This window comes from Mytilus californianus, unplaced genomic scaffold (genome assembly GCF_021869535.1).
Source record: "Mytilus californianus isolate M0D057914Y unplaced genomic scaffold, xbMytCali1.0.p SCAF_2, whole genome shotgun sequence".
NCBI classification, from domain to species: Eukaryota; Metazoa; Mollusca; class Bivalvia; order Mytilida; family Mytilidae; genus Mytilus; species Mytilus californianus.
The window spans coordinates 126,958,598-126,985,875 of NW_026262668.1; the positions used below are offsets into that span (position 1 = coordinate 126,958,598).

Consider the following 27,278-nt stretch of genomic DNA (forward strand, 5'->3'; position numbering starts at 1 on the left):
GATGAAAGTTATGTTTCAAAATATTTGTAAGCATTAACTTACCACTTAATTTCAGCATCGCCCAAAAGTGATTACTGTTATTGAATTATAGGAAAAAACATCACAGTGCAATAAAGGAAGTGAATTCAAATATAATTCTTACATTTTTTTTTAAAGACCATTGAATTCTTAACAATAGCTAAATAAATTTGATGTAAAATCTATTATTCTAAGAAAAAACTAATGAAATAAAATGTTTTGCCATATGAGTGTGTCTAAACAAAAATGAAAAAAAATATGATATACCACATTCTGAATATGTCACAAAGTAACATGCTTTCCATTTTATTTCAGCTATACTCCACAACGCCACACAAAGTAAAGATAGTGACGATGCTATAGATATTGAGATGCAGTCAGACATGTTGTTTATTTTATCTTGTTTGTGTGAAGGTGATATGCACAGAAAGGTATGTCAAATGTTTATAAAACTGTCATAAATTTTCTTCCAATGTCCATTAAACAATCAATAGTCTTGAGGTTGATGATGTGTTGTCTTTTCATTCAACTAACAGAAAAGATGTATTAGATATTGATTGTCTATATTAAAAATTCTCTACCCCCAAAATTACAACTTTCATAATCTAAAGGGAGACCTATAATTGATTCAAAAACTATGAAATAATAACAAGGGTTTTATAAGATTTTCAAATATGACTTGTTTAACTATATGTAATAAAATTATGAAAATAAAAGTAGGGGTTAGCGGGCAAAATTTTTAAATGGCAATACATGGTAAAAACCAGAGGATTCCGAAAATCTGGCAAAAATTAAAAAATAAGAGTAGCAAACATCCTTAACTGCGACAGAGCAGGATTTTATCAGTTGTGATACATTTACTGCTACAATACTTACATCCTATATCATACAGATATCACTGAATTGTCAATTTTACTGGCTAACTGTGACAGAGCAGGATTTTATCAGTTGTGATACATTCACTGCTACAACACTTACATCGTATATCATACAGATATCACTGAATTGTCAATTTTACTGGCTAACTGTGACAGAGCAGGATTTTATCAGTTGTGATACATTCACTGCTACAACACTTACATCCTATAGCATACAGATATCACTGAATTGTCAATGTTTACTGGCTAACTGTGACAGAGCAGGATTTTATCAGTTGTGATACATTCACTGCTACAACACTTACATCGTATATCATACAGATATCACTGAATTGTCAATTTTACTGGCTAACTGTGACAGAGCAGGATTTTATCAGTTGTGATACATTCACTGCTACAACACTTACATCGTATATCATACAGATATCACTGAATTGTCAATTTTACTGGCTAACTGTGACAGAGCAGGATTTTATCAGTTGTGATGCATTCACATCTACAACACTTACATCGTATATCATACAGATATCACTGAATTGTCAATTTTACTGGCTAACTGTGACAGAGCAGGATTTTATCAGTTGTGATGCATTCACTGCTACAACACTTACATCGTATAGCATACAGATATCACTGAATTGTCAATGTTTACTGGCTAACTGTGACAGAGCAGGATTTTATCAGTTGTGATACATTCACTGCTACAACACTTACATCGTATATCATACAGATATCACTGAATTGTCAATTTTACTGGCTAACTGTGACAGAGCAGGATTTTATCAGTTGTGATACATTCACTGCTACAACACTTACATCGTATATCATACAGATATCACTGAATTGTCAATTTTACTGGCTAACTGTGACAGAGCAGGATTTTATCAGTTGTGATGCATTCACTGCTACAACACTTACATCGTATATCATACAGATATCACTGAATTGTCAATTTTACTGGCTAACTGTGACAGAGCAGGATTTTATCAGTTGTGATGCATTCACTGCTACAACACTTACATCGTATAGCATACAGATATCACTGAATTGTCAATGTTTACTGGCTAACTGTGACAGAGCAGGATTTTATCAGTTGTGATGCATTCACTGCTACAACACTTACATCGTATATCATACAGATATCACTGAATTGTCAATTTTACTGGCTAACTGTGACAGAGCAGGATTTTATCAGTTGTGATGCATTCACTGCTACAACACTTACATCGTATAGCATACAGATATCACTGAATTGTCAATGTTTACTGGCTAACTGTGACAGAGCAGGATTTTATCAGTTGTGATGCATTCACTGCTACAACACTTACATCGTATAGCATACAGATATCACTGAATTGTCAATGTTTACTGGCTAACTGTGACAGAGCAGGATTTTATCAGTTGTGATACATTCACTGCTACAACACTTACATCGTATATCATACAGATATCACTGAATTGTCAATTTTACTGGCTAACTGTGACAGAGCAGGATTTTATCAGTTGTGATACATTCACTGCTACAACACTTACATCGTATATCATACAGATATCACTGAATTGTCAATTTTACTGGCTAACTGTGACAGAGCAGGATTTTATCAGTTGTGATGCATTCACTGCTACAACACTTACATCGTATATCATACAGATATCACTGAATTGTCAATTTTACTGGCTAACTGTGACAGAGCAGGATTTTATCAGTTGTGATGCATTCACTGCTACAACACTTACATCGTATAGCATACAGATATCACTGAATTGTCAATGTTTACTGGCTAACTGTGACAGAGCAGGATTTTATCAGTTGTGATGCATTCACTGCTACAACACTTACATCGTATAGCATACAGATATCACTGAATTGTCAATGTTTACTGGCTAACTGTGACAGAGCAGGATTTTATCAGTTGTGATGCATTCACTGCTACAACACTTACATCGTATAGCATACAGATATCACATGTTCATTTTTACTTTCAGAGAGAAAGGTGCATATCATGATAAGTAATTTTAAATGGTTTGAATGTTCCAATATGAGTTATATATTTACTTTTGTACTTCAACAGGAACTTCTAGGTACACAAGGTGTGGAAGTTTGTATACATTATCTGAGAACAGACAGTCGACAGTTAAACAGTGGATTAGGTCACCATCGATTGTTATTAGCTGCTGTAGATTGTGTATGGTAAGCATGGACTGTTTTATTCTACTTTATATCAATATTTTAGTTGGGAGTGATCTCCCCTACATCTAAATTCTAACAAAATGAAAAAGATGATTATTAAGAGTTGAGGGGAAATCATATTTATTATTATTTGAGAGAAAGTACACAGTCATTGCATAGAACAATTGCATCAGTTTAAACTGAAATACTTGAATTAACATTTGTTAGAAATCCTATTTTATATTGGCCTAGAATCACAATACACTATATATGAAGTCTTTGGTTTGATGAAAAACAGGGATTAAACCCACTAAATGATACTTTCACATCGGGAAACAATTCAAGAAATAAACATAAAGTGTTATATGTTTGACTTTCGTTTTATTTTCAAAGAAAAACTTAGGCATTGGCTTTTTTTTAAGGAGTTTGTTTAAATGGTAAATGTTTGGGACTAATTCAAATGTTTAAATTTTACCTGAACAGGTGTTCAATAATTGGCTGTTACACAACAGAAGAATTTTTCATGGAATTAGAAGGTGTATTTTTACTGATTGACTTATTAGAGGTATGTAAATATTATTGATACTTTTGATCTTTTACTGGTATTGTACCAAATTATGTCAATTTTATGCATATAGAAAAAAGATTGGGTTGACACTAACATTTTACTGGAGACAGGTTTCAACTGTACCTTAAGGGCATAGGAAATATAAAAAAATTTTATGATAATAAATCCTTGAAATTTGTGAAAAAATATGCAAAAAACTTGAATAATATCTCACAGTGAAGTTGAAAGAATTACTTATCACATTTAAAAAGGAAATACTTAAAGTATTGAACATAACAATTATTTGTCTTCATTTACATATTTGTAGTTATAGCTGTGCAAGGCAAAGAATAAGAAATAACAAATGTTTTAAACATCTATGTATATTACAGTAAAAAATCAATAGCTATATATGTATATACTGACCAATATTGGGACAAACAAGCAAAGATCTCATCATTCTAAATGATATTATTTTTTTTAAAGGTATGTCCTAAAAACATGCATAACATCATCTTGGGCTGTCTGCTAGACTTGTGTGAGAACCCTAAAACACAACATCATGTTCTGTCATGGAGAGGAAAAGGAAATTGTACTGCTGCTCATCTGTTTTGTGAAATCTGGAGAAATGAGGAGAAAGACATGGGTGTTCAGAGAGCATCAGATGGCTCCATTAAGAACATTAGCAGGCCATTGATGGGAATACTGCAGGAACAACAAGGAATTGTATCATTACCTGCTACAATCCCAAGTCAATCAATAGTAGATGTGTCAGAAAACATGAGGGCAAAACTCTACTCTATTTTCTGTAAAATTGGTAGGTATATGAATATGGTTCAGTTCAAATTTGAAGATATTTTATTAGATTTTATTATGTTGTCAGATTGCTGTCTCATTAATATGTACATATATCTCTTTTTATTCATATTTATATAAGATGGACTGTGTAAGTAAATAAAGCCAACACTTTTCAAAACCAGTTCATATCTGATCTTCTAGTTAAACTACATGAATTTCATTTAGCATTAAATTACAACATTTAGAAGTTCTTATTTTGTAATATGGATTATAATATGGTAGTTGAGTGGACGTGGAAAATGTAGAAGCTAACTTGGTGTAAATATTTCCAGCTTCCCTTTTTATTCTGGATCCTTGAAAGTTCACAGCATGGTTTCATACACATTGAAGTTGTGCATCTAACATTACGAAAGGTTGAAGATTTTTGAATATTGAAAAAAGAAACATCAATTGTTTGTCAGATATCAGTAATTGTATATTCGAACTTTGATTTACATATTTCATTTAGGCCTTTAAACCACTTGCAATTATGGAAAAAACTGCATTGTATGAATTGAGGCTGTTGCTCACATTTAATTTTCCAGAAAACTCTTTGTTAAATGATAAATTTTGCTCATTGTCAGTTATGACAAGTTATAGACATCACAGGTATGTCACAAATGACATTAATGTACAAAAGGGACAAGACTATACAATCCTATTCATTTTCAACAAAATTATCATATTTTGAAAGGATTGAATAATTGAAATTTTTGCAATTTCAGGAACCAGATAGTGGCTTTTATTATACCTTCTCCCTTTATATGAATGCTTTTTTATGCAAGAGAATTTAACAAAATTTAGAGTCATTTAGTCTCCAGAAGCTATGGAACTACTTTCCAATTTATTTCACTCTCATGAAGTTCTTTTGATTTTATTTAAAAATCTTCTAATTAAGGTTTCACAGATTTACCTGGGTTGACTGTTGAAGATCACGTGACTTTGGTTGTCATCGAAAAATTCATGGATTTGAAGGTAAGCAGTTGAATCTGTTTTACAGTACATCTCTACATTGATGAAAAAATTTTTTGGAGGATTTAAATAAAACAATCCTCTAAAGATTTAAAACCTAAAGTTCAAAATGAAATCTACTACCATGACTTTCAGCAATAAGAAATATGATAATATACAAGATATAGTAAACAACTTTAACACATACTTTACAACAATAGGAGATAAATATATTACAACTAATACATCCTTTCAAGCAGATGAATTAAATAATTTCGTGCAAGATAAAATCCCTCAGAATGTTAAATTTAAGATTCCATTTATCAAAATAGATGAAACTAAGAAATTACTTTCTAAGTTTGAAATGTCCAAAGCAACTGGCCTAGATGATGTTGGCCCATTTTTGTCGAGCCTTCGACTTTAGTCGAAAAAGCGAGACATAGCGATCCTACATTCCGTCGGCGTCGTCGTCGTCAGCGGCGTCCACAAATATTCACTCTGTGGTTAAAGTTTTTGAAATTTTAATAACTTTCTTAAACTATCCTGGATTTCTACCAAACTTGGACAGAAGCTTGTTTATGATCATAAGATAGTATCCAGAAGTAAATTTTGTAAAAATAAAATTCCATTTTTTCCGTATTTTACTTATAAATGGACTTAGTTTTTCTGCCGGGAAATATTACATTCACTCTGTGGTTAAAGTTTTTAAAATTTTAATAACTTTCTTAAACTATCCTGGATTTGTACCAAACTTGGACAGAAGCTTGTTTATGATCATAAGATAGTATCTAGAAGTAAATTTTGTAAAAAAATAAATCCATTTTTTCCTTATTTTACTTTTAAATGGACTTAGATTTTCTGCCAGGAAACAACATATTTACTCTGTGGTTAAAGTTTTTAAAATTTTAATAACTTTCTTATACTATTTTGGATTTGTACCAAACTTGGACAGAAGCTTGCTTATGATCAAAAGCTAGTATCTAGAAGGAAATTTTGTAAAAAAATAAATCCATTTTTTCCGTATTTTACTTTTAAATGGACTTAGATTTTCTGCCAGGAAACAACATATTCACTCTGTGGTTAAAGTTTTTAAAATTTTAATAACTTTCTTATACTATTTTGGATTTGAACCAAACTTGGACAGAAGCTTGTTTATGATCAAATGCTAGTATCTAGAAGGAAATTTGTTTTCTTCCAATTAACATTACATTCAGTCTGCAGTTAAAGTTTTTAAACATTTATTAGATTCATAAACTCTCCTGGATTTTTACCAAACTTGGACAGAAGCTTCTTACAATCAGAAGATAGTATCAAGGGGAATATTTTTATTGATTTACTTCCTCATTTTTGTTGAGCCTGCGATTAACAGAAAAGTAGGCGAGACACTGGGTTCCGCGGAACCCTTACGAATTTTTCCTTAAGATATCAACAGAAGCTGTAGCACCAAGTATAACATATTTAACTAACTTAAGTATATTAAAAGGTGTATTCCCAGAAAATCTAAAAATAGCCAAAGTGAATCCAATATTTAAAAGTGGAGATAAAAACATACCAGAAAACTACAGGCCTATATCAATACTTCCAACTATAAAGTATTTGAAAAACATGTTGCAAAAGAGTAGGTGATTTTTGTGTGATATTTCATGGGTGAAAGGAACAGATACCATCCCTAATGAATCTAGCCACGTGCACTTAATGATCAAATTTTACAGCTAATTCCCTATTAAATTGTAAAGCTTTTTTTCCTTATTCTACATCTGAAACTATCTATCACTGGAAATCAACAAATTATACATAGTATGGAAGAGGTGGATGGGGGTACATTTTAAAATTCATGAACCTTTATTCTTTTGACAGACATTTTAAAATCCCCAGAAAACTAGGCATTTTACTACAACGATCAGATTAAACAAAACAGTTTTTTTTTCAAATGAAATAGAAATATTTATCTTAAGATAACAGCAGTATACCTTATTTACACAAGGTGCCTGTTATTACATAAAGTGCTAGGCAGGGTTGGCAAAGTATTTCCCAGGCTGGGCAATACTCCTAGAAACGGGTTATACTGGGCAATACTGGGTAATATGATTTTTCAAGCTTATTTTTATACAAAATAGTACAGACTTGTTGTAGTTAAATAGTATTATAGCTAAATATATACATTTAATACAGATAACCATTGAGAGTCAGTCCTGAAGATTGAAAATTCAATTTCTTCCTTTTCTCCACTAATTCTATGCAGGCAGAATACAAGTTTTGGACATTTCAGGATACCTTGTTAATTTCCAAGCTTTGTTTCAATATCAAATCCAAGTTGAAAAATGCATTTTATTGCAGTGTTTAAGTGAAAAAAATTTGTAAATTTTAATTGTTATACAATCATATTGCTAAATAAACATCCTCAGGGAACAGGCCATGAACACTTATAGAAATCACAAGGCTGATTATTGTTATATAAACAAATCTGTGTTATAATCTGAATAATTACTTATTAATTAGTGATGTACATAAACATATCCTAAAACTTAGTAAACATTTTTAGTAATGAACAAAAAATGTTTAAAAGTAATTTTCCTTACATAGAATTGTTAATTCTTAATATTAGTTATATTTATTAAAAAAAAAATTGAATTCTTCGACTTTTATGTATTGCATTCGTGATTAATCAATGAATCCTCTTAAAAATTCAGGCCAGTATTTCATACTACCCAGTATTGCCCCCTATTACCCAGTAAAACCCAGTAAAACCCAGGTTTTCCCAGTATTTCTCACTTGGCTGGGCAATACTCATAAAACCCGGGTTTTTGCCAACCCTGGTGCTAGGTGATGGTAACTGCTCCTTTACCAGTGGAGTAAGGCAAAATATTTCATTTGAATGGAGAACTTATGTGATTGAAGACAAAGAACGGGGTCACTGTTACCCTAAAGCTGTAACCATAATCATAGGACATGATATTTCCATTTTACATCTATTTGCTTACTGGTATGCCATTAGACAGGTAATCAGTTAAAATATTGTAATTAAAAAGTATAAATTACTGAATATTTCAGCTTGGAGAGGTATGGACTGAGGTGATATCAGAACTACAGATGGAAGGTGTACGTCCAGTCACCCCGGACATGGAGGCTATAGAGGCAATATCTAGAGGTATAGAGGAGAGAGCTCAGATTGTCTGTGGTACTCAGATAGAGTTACTGGAAGCACAACAAAATCAAGATGTCCTTGATGAACAGGAATTCTATGCAGAGGTAAGATTGTTACTTAAAAGTAAAATTCATTGGAATCATTAATGATAAGAGAACACAAAATCACTAATTTCTCACATGCCTGCAGAAATACATGGTTTTATATATCTAATGGAAAGTTTGTTAACGTATTATTAAATCAAAGCTAGCTTGAAATGCATGACTTTATACACCTTATATAAAATGGATTTCTTACATGTAGAACTTTGGTGGTCTGTTCTTGTAATAGTACTTGTGCTAAAATAAAAGGAATCGGTACTATCGTATTTTTTTCTCTATTTTATTACTTTTGTGACAAGGAGGTTATTATAATAGGGTTAATTTATTTCAGATTCGAGAAAATTACAGACAGAAGGAGAAACAGTTGAGTGACTGGACAGATTTTGTGGCCAGGACTTCAAACTTCCAATTATTAAAGGTTTGTTTCTTATTTTTTCAAGGAAACACATTAATTGTCAGGATTTAATAATAAAAATGCCCCCCTAGAGGAAATTGAAAATCTATTCTCATTTTGATAGCGTGATATTTTTAATAGTAAGTGTGATATATCAATGATTTAGTCTGGGTTTTTTTTTTAACCCTGTCTATATCAGTATGGGGGTTTATTTTTTTCTGATGTTTGTTTCTTTCCATCTGTTAGTTTGTCTGGTCTTTATTATGTCCTCCACCCTTTTACCCCTTTGTATATCCAATATTAGGCTAAGTTTTGGTTGAAGGTAGTATAACATGAAGTTGTGGTCACATCAACCTGAAACTAAAAAACAGGTTTATTTTGTTCTGAACTTATTTAAAATTTTATGCCAAATTAGGGTTTCTTGAATTCTTGGATCACTGAACATGTAGATGTGATAGTGCGAGTTGGGCATTGTGTCCTATGGACACTTATTCTTGTTTTAAGTATAGAATTTGTCTTTTTACTCTCTTCACTAAGATTTTTAAAATGATAACATAGTTTGTATGCAGGAGTCACATTTTTATGTGTTCACACTTATTTTCATATGAAGAATACATTTGATCTCTTTATACTCAAATTTATCCAGATCATTGAATGATAAAATCTTGCAAATACTCACAACAAATAATGTCATGTTTCATGCTACAAAAAATTATTTCATATTCATGAATAAGCTTTGTTTGACAGGTATCTATGTTGGTGTTCTTTATAATTATTATATAATGGGCTTTTCTCATTAACCATGTTAATTGTCTACACATAGGAACTTAAGAATTAGCTAAAGATTTACCAAGTGATAAACTCCAGTCAGAGTATATCAAACCATTCTGACTGTAAATTCCATTTACCATAATTTGGACATAAGATACTCTTTCAATATTCCCAAAATTAGGGGTAGGTTATCATTATTTACTATGTCAAAGAGGAAAACAGAGAAGATTGAATGACCAGTGCAGAGTAGAGTTGTCCAGCACCAAAGGTCATTGATCTGGACCCTAAAAGATTTTTTTTTCATAAAGCTTCTATTTATAACTTTCTTATGTTCATATTTATGATTCTTTAAAGAGAATAACCTGAACCTTATCAAGATATAAGATGATGATGGATGGTACATTATAAAGTTTAAATGTACCTTTATAATGTATGCTTCAAATTTGGTACTGTTTTAATTTTAGATACAAGTTCATTTCTTTTTACATCAAGACCAATAGGAATTTAGGGATGGTAAAATAGTTTGGGTACTTGTCCGTCATTGAATCTTTGTGACCACTAGAAGTCTTTGTTATTATTTTGTTTTGTTGGGAGGCTGCTTCTTTGTGTTTTGAGGTGAATCTTTTTATGCCCAGGTCAGAATCTAGTTTTAAGTCATAATCAGTGGGAACTATAGGAACTACTTAACAGAATGACTTTTCTTCACACTTTTCTTGAGGACTACTGAACAGAATATCTCCATAATTGATCAGTGGCATGACGGTGATGAGTTGTAATGTGTGATGACTTTTTGATTTGACCGACATGTACTTCTGGTTTTCCAATATTTTGAATTATGAGTGGGAGGATGCCAAGCACTACAAAGTATGCATCTATTTGTTTACATTCATGTTTGGTTTCTTAATTTCCTTCACTTTCAGCATCTCTTATGATTTTGCTCTGATGTTGACTAGGTTGTGCTTTCTAGGGTTATTTCAGAAATATGGTCCGGGTTCACAGTTATCGTCCTTTGATTTTTGTTGTCCACGAATATAGTCCCTAGTGTGGACAGTGTGTTACTTGTCGATTTTTTTTATACCCCTTCCAAATTTATTTCTCCATGTTTTATGACTCAAATAGTAAGTAGGGGGGTGAAATGACACTGTAAAAAAATTTGGGTCATGAATTTTAAAGTAAAGTAGTGATTTGGTCCAGCTGAAAAATGTTAAAAATTAGCACTTCAGAAGCTGTCAAAAGATTTGAAGACCCCCTTAACATGAAATTGTCCATATTTTGAGTTAGAGCCGATGAAGTTTTCTATAATTTTGATATAATTTGTCCCAAAAGTAGTACAACACACTGTAAAAATATTATTGAGAAAGCGCAGGTGGGATTTTTTTAATTTTCATTCTCTAAAAGAAATGCACTACGAAATAACTGTGTACTCGGACCTAAGAGGTGAAATCAGGAAATATAGAATCTGTACTTTGGCAACTTCCCTGAATGATTTGATGGTGTCAATTTATCAAATAGCATAAAACTAAAGGATTTAAACTTTTATTTGATAGATTTTCTGCAAAAATGACCAATTTTGGCATTTTATGGTCAAAATAAGCATTTCAAAGCTTTTTCAATTTTGATGCATAAGTGGCATTCTGACTTTCTATCTGACAGGTTTTTATGTGTCAATATTTGTGTTTCTATGCTTCAATCCAGTTGTATTACTCATTTGTGAACTCTGAATCTACCGAAAAGAAGATTACCTCGGACAATATGTGCAAAATGTGTTGTATATATGATCCTCGTCTAACGCCCTGTTTGGATCAAGTTAAATGTGAGGAGCTTGGAACATAAAAGTTGAAGTCCATTATAAAGACCTCACTAAATTTGTATAAAAAGCACTTAACAATGTCTTTTGTACCTGTTTTATGTCACATAATGTCTTTCTTTTCTTCTGTAGGATAGCAAGTGGTTCAAATATAAGCCTGTTGAGACTAAAATTGCATGCATGTTTTTCACTAAAAAGTGAAAAATCTTTGTATCAGACCATACTGTCTGCAAAAAAAGTTGAATGCAAGAGTCTTTTTGTGCTCAGATTTATTGTATCATGTCACTTGAGTATAAAAATGATAGAAAAGACACAAAATTTTATTTCCTATAGCTTCAATATGCATTTTTAAATGTAAATATGTGATACGGCCTAAATGGACCCTAAATTATTTTCAGTCTTACTTGGCCTAAGACCCTTTTAAACTAATGTGATATGTTATTTGTAAGTTTTCTTTCCATTTATAGTACATTAAATACATATGTAAGGATTATTTATAACCAAAAAGCTTTACAAATTTAAAATTGCTGGAAAATATTACATCTTCAAGTAAGGCCCCCCTTCATTGGAAAACCTCCATTTTTAGCCACAGGCTCATATAAATTTGACTTTTTAATAATTATGATAAGTCTGATAAATCAAATGAGTACTCTATTGCTTTTAATATATAATATATTATATATTAAGGCATTTCAAAGGTATTTTTTTGCAATATTTAATTTTTTTAAGCCCCAAATGTTGATAGTTGAAAATTTTCAATTTTAACGTCTAAATTTAACACGCAAAGTTGAATATAGAATTAGTCATATTGTCTTTAATATATATCCTATTGCCATGAAACTTTGTAAGCAGTCTTATAATTTAATAAGCTTTGGTCATACCAAGTTTCATTAAGATTGGTCAACTTTTTCTACCCTAATAGGTCCGGGTTCACAGTTATCGTCCTTTGATTTTCGTTGTCCACGAATATAGTCCCTAGTGTGGACAGTGTGTTACTTGTCGATTTTTTTTATACCCCTTCCAAATTTATTTCTCCATGTTTTATGACTCAAATAGTAAGTAGGGGGGTGAAATGACACTGTAAAAAAATTTGGGTCATGAATTTTAAAGTAAAGTAGTGATTTGGTCCAGCTGAAAAATGTTAAAAATTAGCACTTCGGAAGCTGTCAAAAGATTTGAAGACCCCCTTAACATGAAATTGTCCATATTTTGAGTTAGAGCCGATGAAGTTTTCTATAATTTTGATATAATTTGTCCCAAAAGTAGTACAACACACTGTAAAAATATTATTGAGAAAGCGCAGGTGGGATTTTTTTAATTTTCATTTATTCTCTAAAAGAAATGCACTACGAAATAACTGTGTACTCGGACCATATGGAATAATTACTGCTCCCTCTATTGTTCAGTGTCCTCAATAGATCATAGTGAGAATAATTAAACAATGTGAGAAACCAAAAAATTGCCTTTAGGGTGCTTGATATTTTCATGAATTTCTAGGGATATATGTTTAGAAATACAATTACATGAAGCAAGTACAAAAAACTTGAAACACAATGTACTGCACCAATCAAATTGCATTATTTTTATGTCGCAGTAATTTATAAGTATAGAAATAAAAACATAATACATTTGTACCAACAACAGCATAAATAGACAGTTGAACCTTAACATTTAACTTAGTTCAACCTTGACATTTAACCTAGTTGAACCTTGACATTTAACATAGTTGAACCTTGACATTTAACATTTTTTTTAAAGTACTAGTAATCAGACTTCCAAAGTTTTTACAGGTTTTTTGTGTTCAACAGTAATACTTATTTGGACTACTACAATATAGGCCTATTAAAATGGAGGCTTTTCACTGAGGATTGCATCCTTGATGTCTATTTTGGTTTGTTTTGTTGCTGTCTCATTAATGTTTAACCCTTCCGGAGCACCTAAGATAACCCCTAGTTTTTGGTGGGGTTCATGTTGATCAGTCTTTAATTTTCTATGTTGTGTTTTGTGTACTGTTGTATGTCTGTTTGTCTTTTTTTTTTAGTCATGGCATTGTCAGTTTATTTTTAACTTATGAGTTTGAATGTCACTTTGGTATTTTTCGCCTCTCTTTTTGTATAGCTTAAACATTTTTTTTAAGTCAACTTTTGTGCAAAACTTGTACTAGAAAAAACTTGGCAAATATCATGTCATTTCCATTAATATATCATTTCTGTCCAATTCAAGCTTATTTATATGTGTTTTGTGGGGATTAACTTAAATAGATAATGATTTCTACCTCAATTACTTATGGCATTTGGCACTTGTTGTAGACAGCAAAACAATGAACCCCAGACCTCAGTTGGCACTGCTTCTTTGACATGTGACAGAATTGTAAAATGTTCTGCATGTTAAAACAGTTTTTCAGTACTATATATTTTGTTTTATATCCATTCAATGTTCTTTTTATTTCTACATGGATTTTTCTTAATTTGTCTCACAACTGTCAGAAAAAAATAAAAGCAGATCTGTATAAATATATACATGTACTTTGTCTGAAATTTAGCCCAACAATGTTAGATATGCAAATTTGTGATGGCAAATTTTTGTCAGCAATATTAGATCCCAGACTTCTGTGTAAACATTGTAATTTCAGCAGACCACTCAGACAACTAGGTTGTAAATGATTTTTTGTTGGTCGAGTGATGACTTTCCTTGTCAGCTTGAAATAGGTCTGTAATACAGAAGAAGTATGGGGCATGTAAATAGAATTAGCAGATTGTCTTAATAAACCTTACAATCTGCAATCTTGTCCTTCTTTTAGCTGGATTTTAACCTGTTCTTCAATGATTACTTGATTACTTATGACTGGGTAACATGAAGTGCAAATTGTCACATTGTACAGTGAATAATGCTTGGGATGACAAATTGTCACATTGTATAGTGAATAATGCCTGGGATGACGAATTTTGTATAGTGAATAATGCCTGGGATGACGAATTTTGTATAGTGTATAATGCCTGGGATTACAAATTGTCACATTGTATAGTGAATAATGCCTGGGATGACAAATTGTCACATTGTATGGTGAATAATGCCTGGGATGACAAATTGTCACATTGTATGGTGAATAATGCCTGGGATGACAAATTGTCACATTGTATGGTGAATAATGCCTGGGATGACAAATTGTCACATTGTATAGTGAATAATGCCTGGGATGACAAATTGTCACATTGTATGGTGAATAATGCTTGGGATGACAAATTGTCACATTGTATAGTGAATAATGCCTGGGATGACAAAAGGGTTCCTGTTTTTTGTCTAATCAGCTCCTCCTACTGTTTTCAATCCTTAGAATGTTTGAATGTATCAGATACACCTTTAGGGCTTTAGCCTAAATGGATGTACAAATGTATCTAATATTATTGTCAATACAGAATGATAGTTTTCAATAATTTAGGAGGGTGTCTTTCAGCGATTTGACCATGTGTTATTGGAAAGCATGATAAATGCAGGGTATCCAATTTCATTTAACAACATCTTGGTGTAAATACATTGAACATTTACACCTCTCATTGTATTGTAGAATTATTGCAGATTGTCTAAATTGTGAACCTAATCAGTTATCAGCTACATTCTCAATCCCCTTTTTGTGAAAACAACTTGTCCTACAGTTTTGATCACATCCATCAAATTTTTGGAATAATTGATAATACATTAAAGATATGCAATTTATCTTGTGTAAGCATTTTAAGAAATTTTTTCTCAAATTCACAGATTTAGATGTGTGAAGCTGTAGTCAATTTTCATACATATTGTATGTGGAACCTATTTTGTATTATGAAATTTCTCCTTCAAATTTCAACCACAAACCTCAATCTTTTTAGAATGTTTGTACATATGTAGAATGATGCTGAATCTGTGTAGCCCTATATGTGTATATCAGGATTTTTTTTAAATTTTAGCTTAAATTTTCATGGAGACTAAATTTTCTTAGTATTGCCAATTTGTAAATATTTATTTTCAGGCTGCTAAAGAAAGACAGAAGTTGTCTGTTGATGCTTCAAGAGTACAGAATAATTATAGGGAACTGTAAGTATAAAGTCCATAAAGGCAGTGATTCAGTCACTGTATTTAAAAACTAATCCACCTTTTTTTTTAACTGTGAATGCATTTTTTTAAAGCTCTGGAAAATAAAATTTTATTTTACTGAGTGCTGCAATATATGAATTTCTGGGAATTGTCAACTTTTCCCAAAAAATAATCAAGAGAAGATCAGAATCAAAGCTCACAAAGTTTCATGTCTAAAGAAAAAGAAAATGCTCCAAAATATTTTTTTTAGTATTTTTACGAAGTCAGTTCCTATTATATTATAAGTTTTGTTTATTTTTGTGGTTTATTTGTTGTCCCACAATACGAATATAAAAGAGAAGTTTTTTTTATTAATTACATATTTAGGTGTGACTCATTTAGTCATTAAATAAGAATAAAAGGTTAGAAATGACAGATGATGATGTTACAGTTCATATTAATGTTAGATATTAATATGGTAATCTACTGGTACCAGAGACCCATAGCAGATTGATAAAAAAACATTACAACCGAAGGAAATCAACGATGTCATAAAAAACCTAAACAATGGGAAAACTGATACCACAAGTATCGTGTCTATTTCCCGTCATTAATCAACGTAATCTCTTGTGGATTGAAAAACTGACAGGACTTCCGTCTCATCCATTACGTAAAGTTTGTAAAACCTTCAATAAATAACCATATTCTATAATGGTAGGTCACAAGCAGATCATTTTTCCTTAAATTAACAGCTTTTTATGCACTTCAGCATAAAGAAAACGGTATAATTTGGATGCAGTCTTATTTTTAATCATTTGATGATTAAACTCAGTATAAGTGCTTCTGGTATTTATAGGGCAATGTCCTTTTTGTAATTAACAGGTTTTTTTGTTTCACTTTGTTGTAAAGGAGATATTATTTTCAATAAAAATAAACAAGATATTTTTTGTAGTAGGTTGTTTCAATATTTGACTGTTTGTATTAGAAAGCTTTGTAGTCATTTGTGGTAATTGATTTGGTGTAATTTATCGTAAAATAATTTTGTCATTGTTTGTCATGCTGGTGCAAGAATAAAAAGATAATTTAATTCCTTTGAACTGGGAAATTAATGTGATTGGACTCATTTTTAGTCATTTACAACAAAAGAAAAGTAAAGCGATATTTTCAATTATGTAATTTGTATTCAAATAATTTTGTATTAATAGTTATATTGGTTTTGGAAAATGATTTTCTTTTATTCAGGTTAATAGCCATTGTATTACTATTTAAGAAACTAATTGTGATTGTTGAAGTAAAACCATATCAAGTATATAAAAAAGATGACAGATATTAACTACAATGTTGGAGCATAAGTACTCATCATATAATAATAAGTACTCATCATATAATAATAAGTACTCATCATATAATAATAAGTACTCATCATATAATAATAAGTACTCATCATATAATAATAAGTACTCATCATATAATAATAAGTACTCATCATATAATAATAAGTACTCATCATATAATAATAAGTACTCATCATATAATAATTTGTTTTACAGTGAATCCTATCATGATACTGAACTGAAAGATTTACATACAACAGTAAGTTAAAATATCTGTCTACAATATGTTACATACTCGGACTTCTCTTAAACTGAGTTTTACTGTGCGTACTGTTGTACGTTTGTTTTTTCTACATTGGCTAGAGGTATAGGGGAGGGTTGAGATCTCAAAAAACATGTTTAACCCTGCCGCATTTTTGCGCCTGTCCCAAGTCAGGAGCCTCTGGCCTTTGTTAGTCTTGTATCATTTTTAATTTTAGTTTCTTGTGTATAATTTGGAGTTTAGTATGACGTCCATTATCACTGAACTAGTATACATATTTGTTTAGGGGCTAGCTGAAGGACGCCTCCGGGTGCGGGAGTTTCTCGCTGCATTGAAGACCCATTGGTGGCCTTCGGCTGTTGTCTGCTCTATGGTCGGGTTGTTGTCTCTTTGACACATTCCCCATTTCCATTCTCAATTTTATATTTACATCAAAATTTAATTTAAAACTGAACCACTGATATTTTTAGGTGAATAAAAAAAATGAAAAAATTACTTCAAGGTCCTGTTTTCATTCCTACTGTATTTAAAGCTGATATTTAAAATTTCAACTTAACTAAGCTTCATTAGTCTCTAAAATCGAGTTTAAAGACCATTAATTTTGCTGATATTTATGTCCCTGCCGTAGGCGACAGGGGCATTAAGTGTTACCCTTGACGTCTGTCCTTCCATCTTTCCCTCTATCCCATTTTCGTTGCAAAGCTTGAGCAAGGGCATTCGTGTCCTCAGACACATTCCTCTTTTACTTGTTTTTAAGGTAGATGTCCACTAAATAAATTTGGTAATAAATTTTTCTAATATTTTTATGAAATAAAGCCATTCAAGAATTGTCATACTAGTGAAATAAAAATAGAATAGAAATGGTGGGTGATCACATCACCATGACAGGGGACATAACACAATTAAGGCATGTTCACGTTTACATAAGGAATGATAGCAATCACAAAATTTAGGTTGACATATTTTATTAGGGCCCTGCAGAACAATCAGCAGAAGGCATATAGTAATTAGCTTGTCTGTCTGTTCTTGCATGTGTCCATTGGTCACAAACCACAATGACACCTGGCCAACCCAATTCCTCTGAAACCAGTTGACAGAAAGCTCCATAGACAGACCATATAGTCTCGTCATTTTTAACCGGATTTTCGAAGGAAAAATCGGTTATTGATTTGGGGATGTATGGCAGGCAGGCGGGCGGCTGCCAAACACTGTCCGTTCATTAACATTAAAACGCTTTGACGAAATTTTTTCAAATTTAGATATTTTGTTTCCTGTGACTAAATGAAGGTCATGTTCAATTTTCACGATTTAAGCTTTTTCTTTGTTGAGTTGTAGACCTTTCAGTAGCCAAAAGTGATATTTATTATATGACTGAGTTATTTCCCTTTGAACAGAAATGGTGTAATTAATAAGTTTATGCATAGATAGTCTATCAATGATTGTATCTGTTCAATTTATTTTAGTCAGGAGCTGTCAAAAATTTCTTTAAATTATAACTATTTCTTTTAAGTCATGTGTGTTTTGAAGGTAGATGTGACAGTTGTTATGTTATTTTATTTTTGTTGTGTGTGTTAATGTTTTATTTTTACTTGATCCTGTTTGGGGGTCCAGATTTGCAAATATCATTTTCAATAGATAATAATCTATTTTTATTAAAGGATAATTTTCATTACATTACATTGTGTAGATAAAAAAAAAGTTGTTGACATTGATAGATAAGTTGCAGATCTATATTAGTTTGTGACAAATGAAAGAAAAAATATTGGGAACTATTAATTATATATATAAAGTTTGATTACACTAAGTGTTTTTAAATAATTTTCACCTGTTATCAGATAAGAAAGCATGTGATATATATCAATTACACAATTATATAATTGGAGTGACAGATTTATTTGAAAATTTTCTGTTTCCTAAGTGTTGATGATGATAAGCTTTAGTACTGTATAAATATAGTTTGAAATTTACTGTTCATTATTAGACATTTTGAAGATAATTACAGATAGTTTTATAGATTTTTAAAAGACATTGTATTAATTATAAATGACATTATGGATTTTTTTTTCTTTTCTTTGGTAAATTGTTTGAAGAATTTTGTGGTAGGTTTGTTTGTTATTCTGTATAAACTTAATTTTCTTAATGCTATATATATATTTTTTTTTTGATGAAGCGAACTCCTTTAAAAACTAAGCTAATATTGTCTATTAATAAAAATATATATAGATTTCTGATTTTGGGCCCAGTTTTCAAGTTGGTCCAAATTGGGGTCCAAAATTAAACTGTGATTGATTTCAACATAAATTGAATATATATATATCGGGTTCTTTGAAATGCTGAATCTAAACCTGTATTTATTTGCATTATTAATTATATAATACCACATTGAGGTCCAAAGGGTCCTAAATTAAACTTTTGTTTGATTTCATCAAAAATTGAATTCTTTGGGTTCTTTGATATGCTGATTCTAACAATGTACTTAGATTTTGGATATTGGACCATAATAGGTAAATGTCCGATTTCAAATTTTTCAGTTCTTTGACCACATTCATTTTGTGTCACAAACCTATGCTGTGTCAAACATTCAATCACAATCCAAATTCAGATTAAATGTTGTGTCCATACTTGCTCAACTGTTCAGGGTTCGCCCTCTGCAGGAAAATCTGGTTTGCTGTCACTCTGACAGCCTCTTGTATAGGACTTGTGTGACATTTATCATATTATTTACTATTGTACCCCAAGGACCCTTTTGAACACAACTCATCTGAGACCATTTGACAGAAAGCTCTCATTCTTGGTAGGATTGTTTGTTATCATGTATAGTTTACCATATTGTACTGTTATTTTGATTCAATCGTTTTTAATTGGAGTCATGAGACTTGACTTTTTTTTTAACTGTTGTACCACTGACCCTTAATTTGAATGTGAGCAACATGGCAGGTGCCACATGTGGAGCAGGATATGCTTACCTGAGATCACCCCTGATCTTTGATGTGGTTTGTGTTGCTCAGTCTTAGTTTTTTATGTAGTGTTTTGTAGGTGGTTGTTTGTCTTTGTTATTTTCCATTTTTGCCATGATTTTGTCAGTCTCTTATGACTTATGACGAATTTCCCTTTGTATCTTATGCCTCTTTTTTTTTATGTGAACTCAAATCCTCTGAGAACCTGATTACCCAGATTTTTTTGGCATTGTTTAGTTCTTTTCACATTGACATCTACCCCAGATTTTTTTGGCGATGTTTGGTTCTTTTCACATTGACATCTACCCCAGATTTTTTTTGCGGTGTTTGGTTGCTTTCACATTGACATCTACCCCAGATTTTTGGCGATGTTTGGTTCTTTTCACATTGACATCTACCCCAGATTTTTTTGGCGATGTTTGGTTGCTTTCACATTGACATCTACCCCAGATTTTTTTTGCGATGTTTGGTTCTTTTCACATTGACATCTACCCCAGATTTTTTTGGCGATGTTTGGTTGCTTTCACATTGACATCTACTCCAGATTTTTTTGGCGATGTTTGGTTCTTTTTGAATTGACATCTACCCCAGATTTTTTTTGCGATGTTTGGTTCTTTTCACATTGACATCTACCCCAGATTTTTTTGGCGATGTTTGAATTGACATCTACCCCAGATTTTTTTGGCGATGTTTGGTTCTTTTTACATTGACATCTACCCCAGATTTTTTTGGCGATGTTTGGTTCTTTTCACATTGACATCTACTCCAGATTTTTTTGGCGATGTTTGGTTCTTTTTGAATTGACATCTACCCCAGATTTTTTTGCGATGTTTGGTTCTTTTCACATTGACATCTACCCCAGATTTTTTTGGCGATGTTTGTTTTTTTTTACATTGACATCTACCCCAGATTTTTTTAGCAATGTTTGGTTGCTTTCACATTGACATCTAGTCCAGATTTTTTATGCGATGTTTGGTTCTTTTCACATCGACAACTACCCAGACTTTTTTGGGCGACATTTGGTTCTTTTCACATTGACATTTAGCCCAGATTTTTTTTTAATCCATAATGATGACATTGTATGCTCCTCGTAATAGTATTGATATTAAATTGCAATATATTTTGCATATAAGACACTCACAGAATTAAACATAAAGCAACATTAGATCCTTACATTATTTCATTACATATCTATAGTTTTTAAGACAATATATAAACAAGAGTGCACACGCTGAAATGTCTCGCCTTCTTTACTAATCATTGATATTATGTTGATAGTCCTAAATGTAAAGCTTTATTACAACTGTCACATAAACTTAACATTAACCAAGTAAACTAAACATTGACCAATGAACCATGAAAATGAGGTCAAGGTCAGATGAACCATGCTAGGCAGGCATGTACAGCTAACAATTCTTCCATACAACAAATATAGTTGACCTATTGCTTATAGTTTAAGAAAAACAGACGAAAACACAAAAACTTAACACTGAGCAATGAACCTTGAAAATGAGGTCAAGGTCAAATAAAACCTGCGTGACTGACATATAGATCATAAAATATTTCCATACACCAAATATAGTTGAACTATTGCATATAGTATTAGAAAAAAAGACCAAAACTCAAAAACTTAACTTTGACCACTGAACCATGAAAATGAGGTCAAGGTAATATGACACCTGCCAGCTAGACATGTACACCTTACAATCATTCCATACACCAAATATAGCTGACCTATTGCATGCAGTATTAGAAAAAAAGACCAAAACTCAAAAACTTAACTTTGACCACTGAACCATGAAAATGAGGTCAAGGTCAGATGACACCTGCCAGCTAGACATGTACACCTTACAATCATTCCATACACCAAATATAGTAGACCTATTGCATACAGTATAAGAAAAACAGACCAAAACACAAAAACTTAACTATAACCACTGAACCATGAAAATGAGGTCAAGGTCAGATGACACCTGCCAGTTGGACATGTACACCTTACAGTCCTTCCATACACCGAATATACTAGACCTATTGCTTGTAGTATCTGAGATATGGACTTGACCACGAAAACTTAACCTTGTTCACTGATCCATGAAATGAGGTCGAGGTCAAGTGAAAACTGTCTGACGGGCATGAGGACCTTGCAAGGTACGCACATACCAAATATAGTTATCCTATTACTTATAATAAGAGAGAATTTAACATTACAAAAAATCTGAACTTTTTTTTCAAGTAGTCACTGAACCATGAAAATGAGGTCAAGGACATTGGACATGTGACTGACGGAAACTTCGTAACATGAGGCATCCATATACAAAGTATGAAGCATCCAGGTCTTCCATCTTCTAAAATATAAAGCTTTTAAAAAGTTAGCTAACGCCGCCGCCGCCGCCGTAGCCGCCGCCGCCGGATCGCTATCCCTATGTCGAGCTTTCTGCGACAAAAGTCGCAGGCTCGACAAAAAACTAAAATCAAGTCATCTCTTGAGACTGTATATTCTGTGTAAGTATTTCCTATCCTACATGCTGATGACTCACTAGCATTAATAGTAATCAATCTTATTTATACATGTATTTGGGAGCACAAGTTTTACATTTATATTATGTTTCAACGATTTCATGATTATAAATCACCACAGTTTTACTTAGCTATAGATCTGCATTTGACTTTGATGCTTATTTGGCATCAAGATTTGATTTGTGCTGAGTCATCAGTTTTATTTCACCAATTGATTTATCCTTTTTAGTTTCTAGTAATGGCAAGTTTCCATTATTATTCAAATTCAAACAATTAGTTAATGTGTTCATTCTGACAATTTTTGAAAAAGTCTAAGAAAAGTAAGATCAATGCACTTTTGTGAAGAATTAAGAATGAATAATAGAGTAAGGCTAACACTAAGTTATAATTTGTGAATCAAAGTTTATTTAAAATAGATTATACCGTAATAACCCACTGATTATGATATTTATTTTAAGATAATAAAAATTTAAATATCAAGATTGATATATTATCAAAGATATACTGTAAATTCAGAAATTATTGCGAGGTTTTTATTAATGCGAATAATGCGACTGGAAGAAAATCGCAATAATAAGAACTCACATTCTGATATATGATACATATAGTTGTATGAAGATTTTCCTGAAATTGCAATTATTAATCTTGCATTCTTGGCCATTCTCTAAAAATCGCAATAATAAATGCACGCAATAATTTCTGAAATTACAGTAGAAAGTGTTCTTTCATTGTAGACTTTCTATTCTACAAGACTGTCGAATAAAACAGGCAGTGATCTTTCATTGTGGACTTTCTAAATCTATTCTACAAGACTGTTGAATAATGCAGTGTTCTTTTTATTGTTGACTTTCTATTCTACAAGACTGTTGAATAAAGCAGTGTTCTTTCATTGAAGACTTTCTATTTACAAGACTGTCGAAGAAATCAGTTTTCTTTTATTTTAGACTTTCTGTTCTACAAGACTTAAATAATGCAGTTTTCTTTTATTTAAGACTTTCTGTGGAAAATCTGTTGATGTAGAGAGTACTTCACATAATCTGACTGGTGGTCCATTTGCAAAGTATGATCCAAAAACTGGTACCCTGAGGGACAGGAAAGCTATGAAGGCACCCAGTAATCTCAGTAGTGTAAGTATGGAAACTTTTATTGACATAAACCTATTTTGATATTTTGATGGATCAATGTTATACATTTAGTTAATATGACAGCATCAGGAAGATTTACAAGATCAATTACTGAATAGGGACCTATATAATGATATCACAGAAAACAAGAATGTGTCCATAGTACACGGATGCTATCATTTTCTATTTTCAGTGGACCATGAAATTGGGGTCAAAACTCTAATTTGGCATTAAAATTAGAAAAATCATTCAACATAAAACTGAGGTCATTTTAACCTCTAGCTGTCATTAGGATTTTTGTGTTGCCAGGCTGCTGTCGCATTAAAATATACTCCACCTCTCTATTTATCTATATATATGTTGATGTGACCAATGTTATCTAGCCATGTACAACTAGGACCTGTTAATGTTTCACTTACAATAACTGAAATACTGATCTTTTGAAAACTAAATAGGAATGAATGAACAATGGAAATAAAGGTTCATACAGGCATGCACACACAACAATGAATCTTTTAACCAAATATATACACTATAACATGTTTTATAGAAACTTGTGGAATCACAAACAAGAGGCTGTCAGATTGACAGCAAACCAGATTTTCCTGCATGAAAATGATATTTGCAAATCTAGACTCCTTAACAGGATCAGTAAAAAAAAACTAGACAAAGTGATGCCCCCGCACTCCATTCTGAAGTAACTGTATTATAACAAAGCCAATGTAGGACTTTCTTTGAGATATTATTGTTTCTGGGAGACACAAATGATGCCCCTGCAGATGCAAAGTATTATTTTAAAATACAAATAAATGAGGAATGTGTCCATGGGACACAGATGATGCCCCCACTGCATATAACCTTATAAAGGGACATAACTCAAGAACTGTAAAAGTGACGCTACCCAAATTTGTACTTGATCTGAGTTTTGTGGTAATAAGCATTGTTTATAAGTTTCATAACATTTGGTTGAGGCAAACTTAAGTTAGAGAACGGAAACTAAAAATTCAGCATTTTTTCCATTTGTAAAGGGGCATAACTCTAGAACGTTAAAAATGACACCACAAAAATTCAAACTTGATCTGTGTTTTGTGGTATTAAGCATTGTGTATAAGTTTCATAACATTTGGTTAAGGCAAACTAAGTTAGAGAACGGAAACGAAAAATTCAGCAATTTTTCCATTTGTTAAGGGGCATATACCGGTATCTAGAACGGTTAAAGTGACATCACCAAAATTCAAACTTGATCTGTGTTTTGTGGTAATAAGCATTGTGTATAAGTTTCATAACATTTGGTTGAGGCAAACTTAAGTTAGAGAACGGAAACCAATTTTGGGACGTACAGAGGTACAGACGGACATGTGTAAAACTTAATGCCCCCTCCGCTATGGCGGCGGCATAAAAGTGACAAAGTTCAACTATCTCCCAAAAGAGCAAATATTAATAAAAATCAAAACCCTGACCACATGCACACCTTCAATATAAGTACAAACAGCCAGCAAAGTGAAAACTTCCTAGCATTCAAACTGTAGGAGAAGTTATGTGGATAACTATATACCCATAATGGGACAGATGGACGGACAGGGGTAAGACAATATGCCCCCCACTTTTAGTTGCGGGGGCATAATAAATGAATTTTTATAGGGTTCAGAAATGGAAAGGCCAAAATCAATCTTGACCTATTAATCTTAAGTGACATAATATTGGAGAGTATATAAGTACACACACATTTGTTCAGGCCCGGTGGGTAGACAGAAATCATAAATTCAATACTGAAAGAAATATGTATATGAGATTGCAACCTTATTTAATATAAAACTCTAGAATCTTGTGGTCACTCCAATAGATTTCTAGAAACCCACTTTCAAAAAGTTATTGTCTTGTTTCTTCAAAGTATCACAAGATTTTCATCGAAGCCTTTTCAAGTTATCACATGGACAACACTCTAAGTATCTCTTTACGCTACTTAAAGGTCTATAACTCATCAACAATAAAAGCTAAATCTTGAAATTCGAACTTGACCCTTTTTTTGGTCATAGGAAACAACATATCTAAATTTTAAAAGATTTCGTCAAAGCGTTATCAAGTTATTGCACAGACACTGTTTGGCAGCCGACTACCTGGCCGCTGTACATCACCAAATTATTCACTGATATTTTCCTTTGGAAATTCGGTTAAAAACCACAATGAATCATCAGACCATAGTATGCAAAATAATGCATGTATCTGTAGTCTAGCACTATTTAAAGCTTACTACAGTTTATTATGTTATATCCTGGGCAGCATTCATTCTACACACTATACCTAAAGTAACTGACAGACTTTACTTAATGAACATTGGAGCATTCTAAGATTTTATGTTTTCTGCTTTGTGTCCTTGTTTAATGATGAATTGTAATTGTATTTCAGATTTCTCGTTACTAGAGAGGGACTTCTGACCATATGGACCAGTTTGGCTACCAGAGAGGGACTACTGACCATATTGACCAGTTTGTGCTACATCTGTGATAACTTTTATAAATAATTTTCTTTCTCTAATTTGGAGAACTGATGGACATTATTATGGCAAATTAATGAAGAAACACTATTGTAAATTGTCAAATATTTATTATACATTGTATGAAAGACTGTTTTGTTGGTGTAATATGAACTACCAATAAATAATTGTGTTTTAACAGTAGAAAAAAGTCTTATCCAATATAAACAGTAAAAAAATGTCCTATTAATTTGGAATGAATTCCTAAAAAAAAAGTAGAGATTAATTTTCTATATATAAAAATAACGAGATGTTGTATGACTGCCAATGAGACAACTATCCAACAATCTTGTTTTGCTTTTGGTAGGAAAAATTGTCAGTAATTAAAGAAATCCATTTAACACTATTGTCTTGTGTGACTTACAGGGGATTTCCACCCTTTATTGTACTACAAATTCCAGTGTTGTCATGTGACTTACAGGGGATTTCCACCCTCTATTGTACTACAAATTCCTGTAAGAAAATTTACCTTTGTAACTTTTAGAATAAGCTCAAAGGTCATATGCAACCATTTTTTCAACATACATTTATTTACTTATTTCAAAGAGTACCTTCTTAAAATAGTTTCACAATTATAAATTTTAATTTCCTTGGTTTAACTAATGAAAAGTAATATGGTTGGATTGAAAAAATTATGTCACCTAAAACCACTCTTTGTACGACATCATTTGAGTGCTCTTCAACCAAAATCACAAACAAAACAATTTTTTCTCATTGAGAGAAGTGAGAAGTTCTTAAAAACCACAATAATGATAGAGACAGTAGGTTTAGTTTTCTTGCAAAAGCAGCAAACATTTAGCTACAATGTTGACAAACAAAATAGGCCTCAAACCATAAATAAGAGATACTGGAGCAGATGAGAATGAAATATTTTCTGTGTCT

General features: G+C 32.0%; 1 protein-coding gene across 1 annotated transcript in view; it reads left to right on the forward strand.

The window, feature by feature from the left end:
- The window catches only part of LOC127730943 (cilia- and flagella-associated protein 69-like), a 43,530-nt gene extending 16,983 nt beyond the window's left edge, over positions 1 to 26,547 (forward strand). The window contains exons 13-23 of the mRNA XM_052239571.1: positions 334 to 449; positions 2,969 to 3,087; positions 3,550 to 3,631; positions 4,100 to 4,430; positions 5,349 to 5,425; positions 8,453 to 8,650; positions 8,979 to 9,065; positions 15,626 to 15,690; positions 17,220 to 17,262; positions 23,732 to 23,866; positions 26,270 to 26,547. Coding sequence (XP_052095531.1) covers positions 334 to 449; positions 2,969 to 3,087; positions 3,550 to 3,631; positions 4,100 to 4,430; positions 5,349 to 5,425; positions 8,453 to 8,650; positions 8,979 to 9,065; positions 15,626 to 15,690; positions 17,220 to 17,262; positions 23,732 to 23,866; positions 26,270 to 26,284 — 1,268 coding nt within the window. The 3' untranslated portion in view covers positions 26,285 to 26,547. The remainder of the gene's footprint in view (positions 1 to 333; positions 450 to 2,968; positions 3,088 to 3,549; positions 3,632 to 4,099; positions 4,431 to 5,348; positions 5,426 to 8,452; positions 8,651 to 8,978; positions 9,066 to 15,625; positions 15,691 to 17,219; positions 17,263 to 23,731; positions 23,867 to 26,269) is intronic.
- Positions 26,548 to 27,278: the final 731 nt, after the last annotated feature.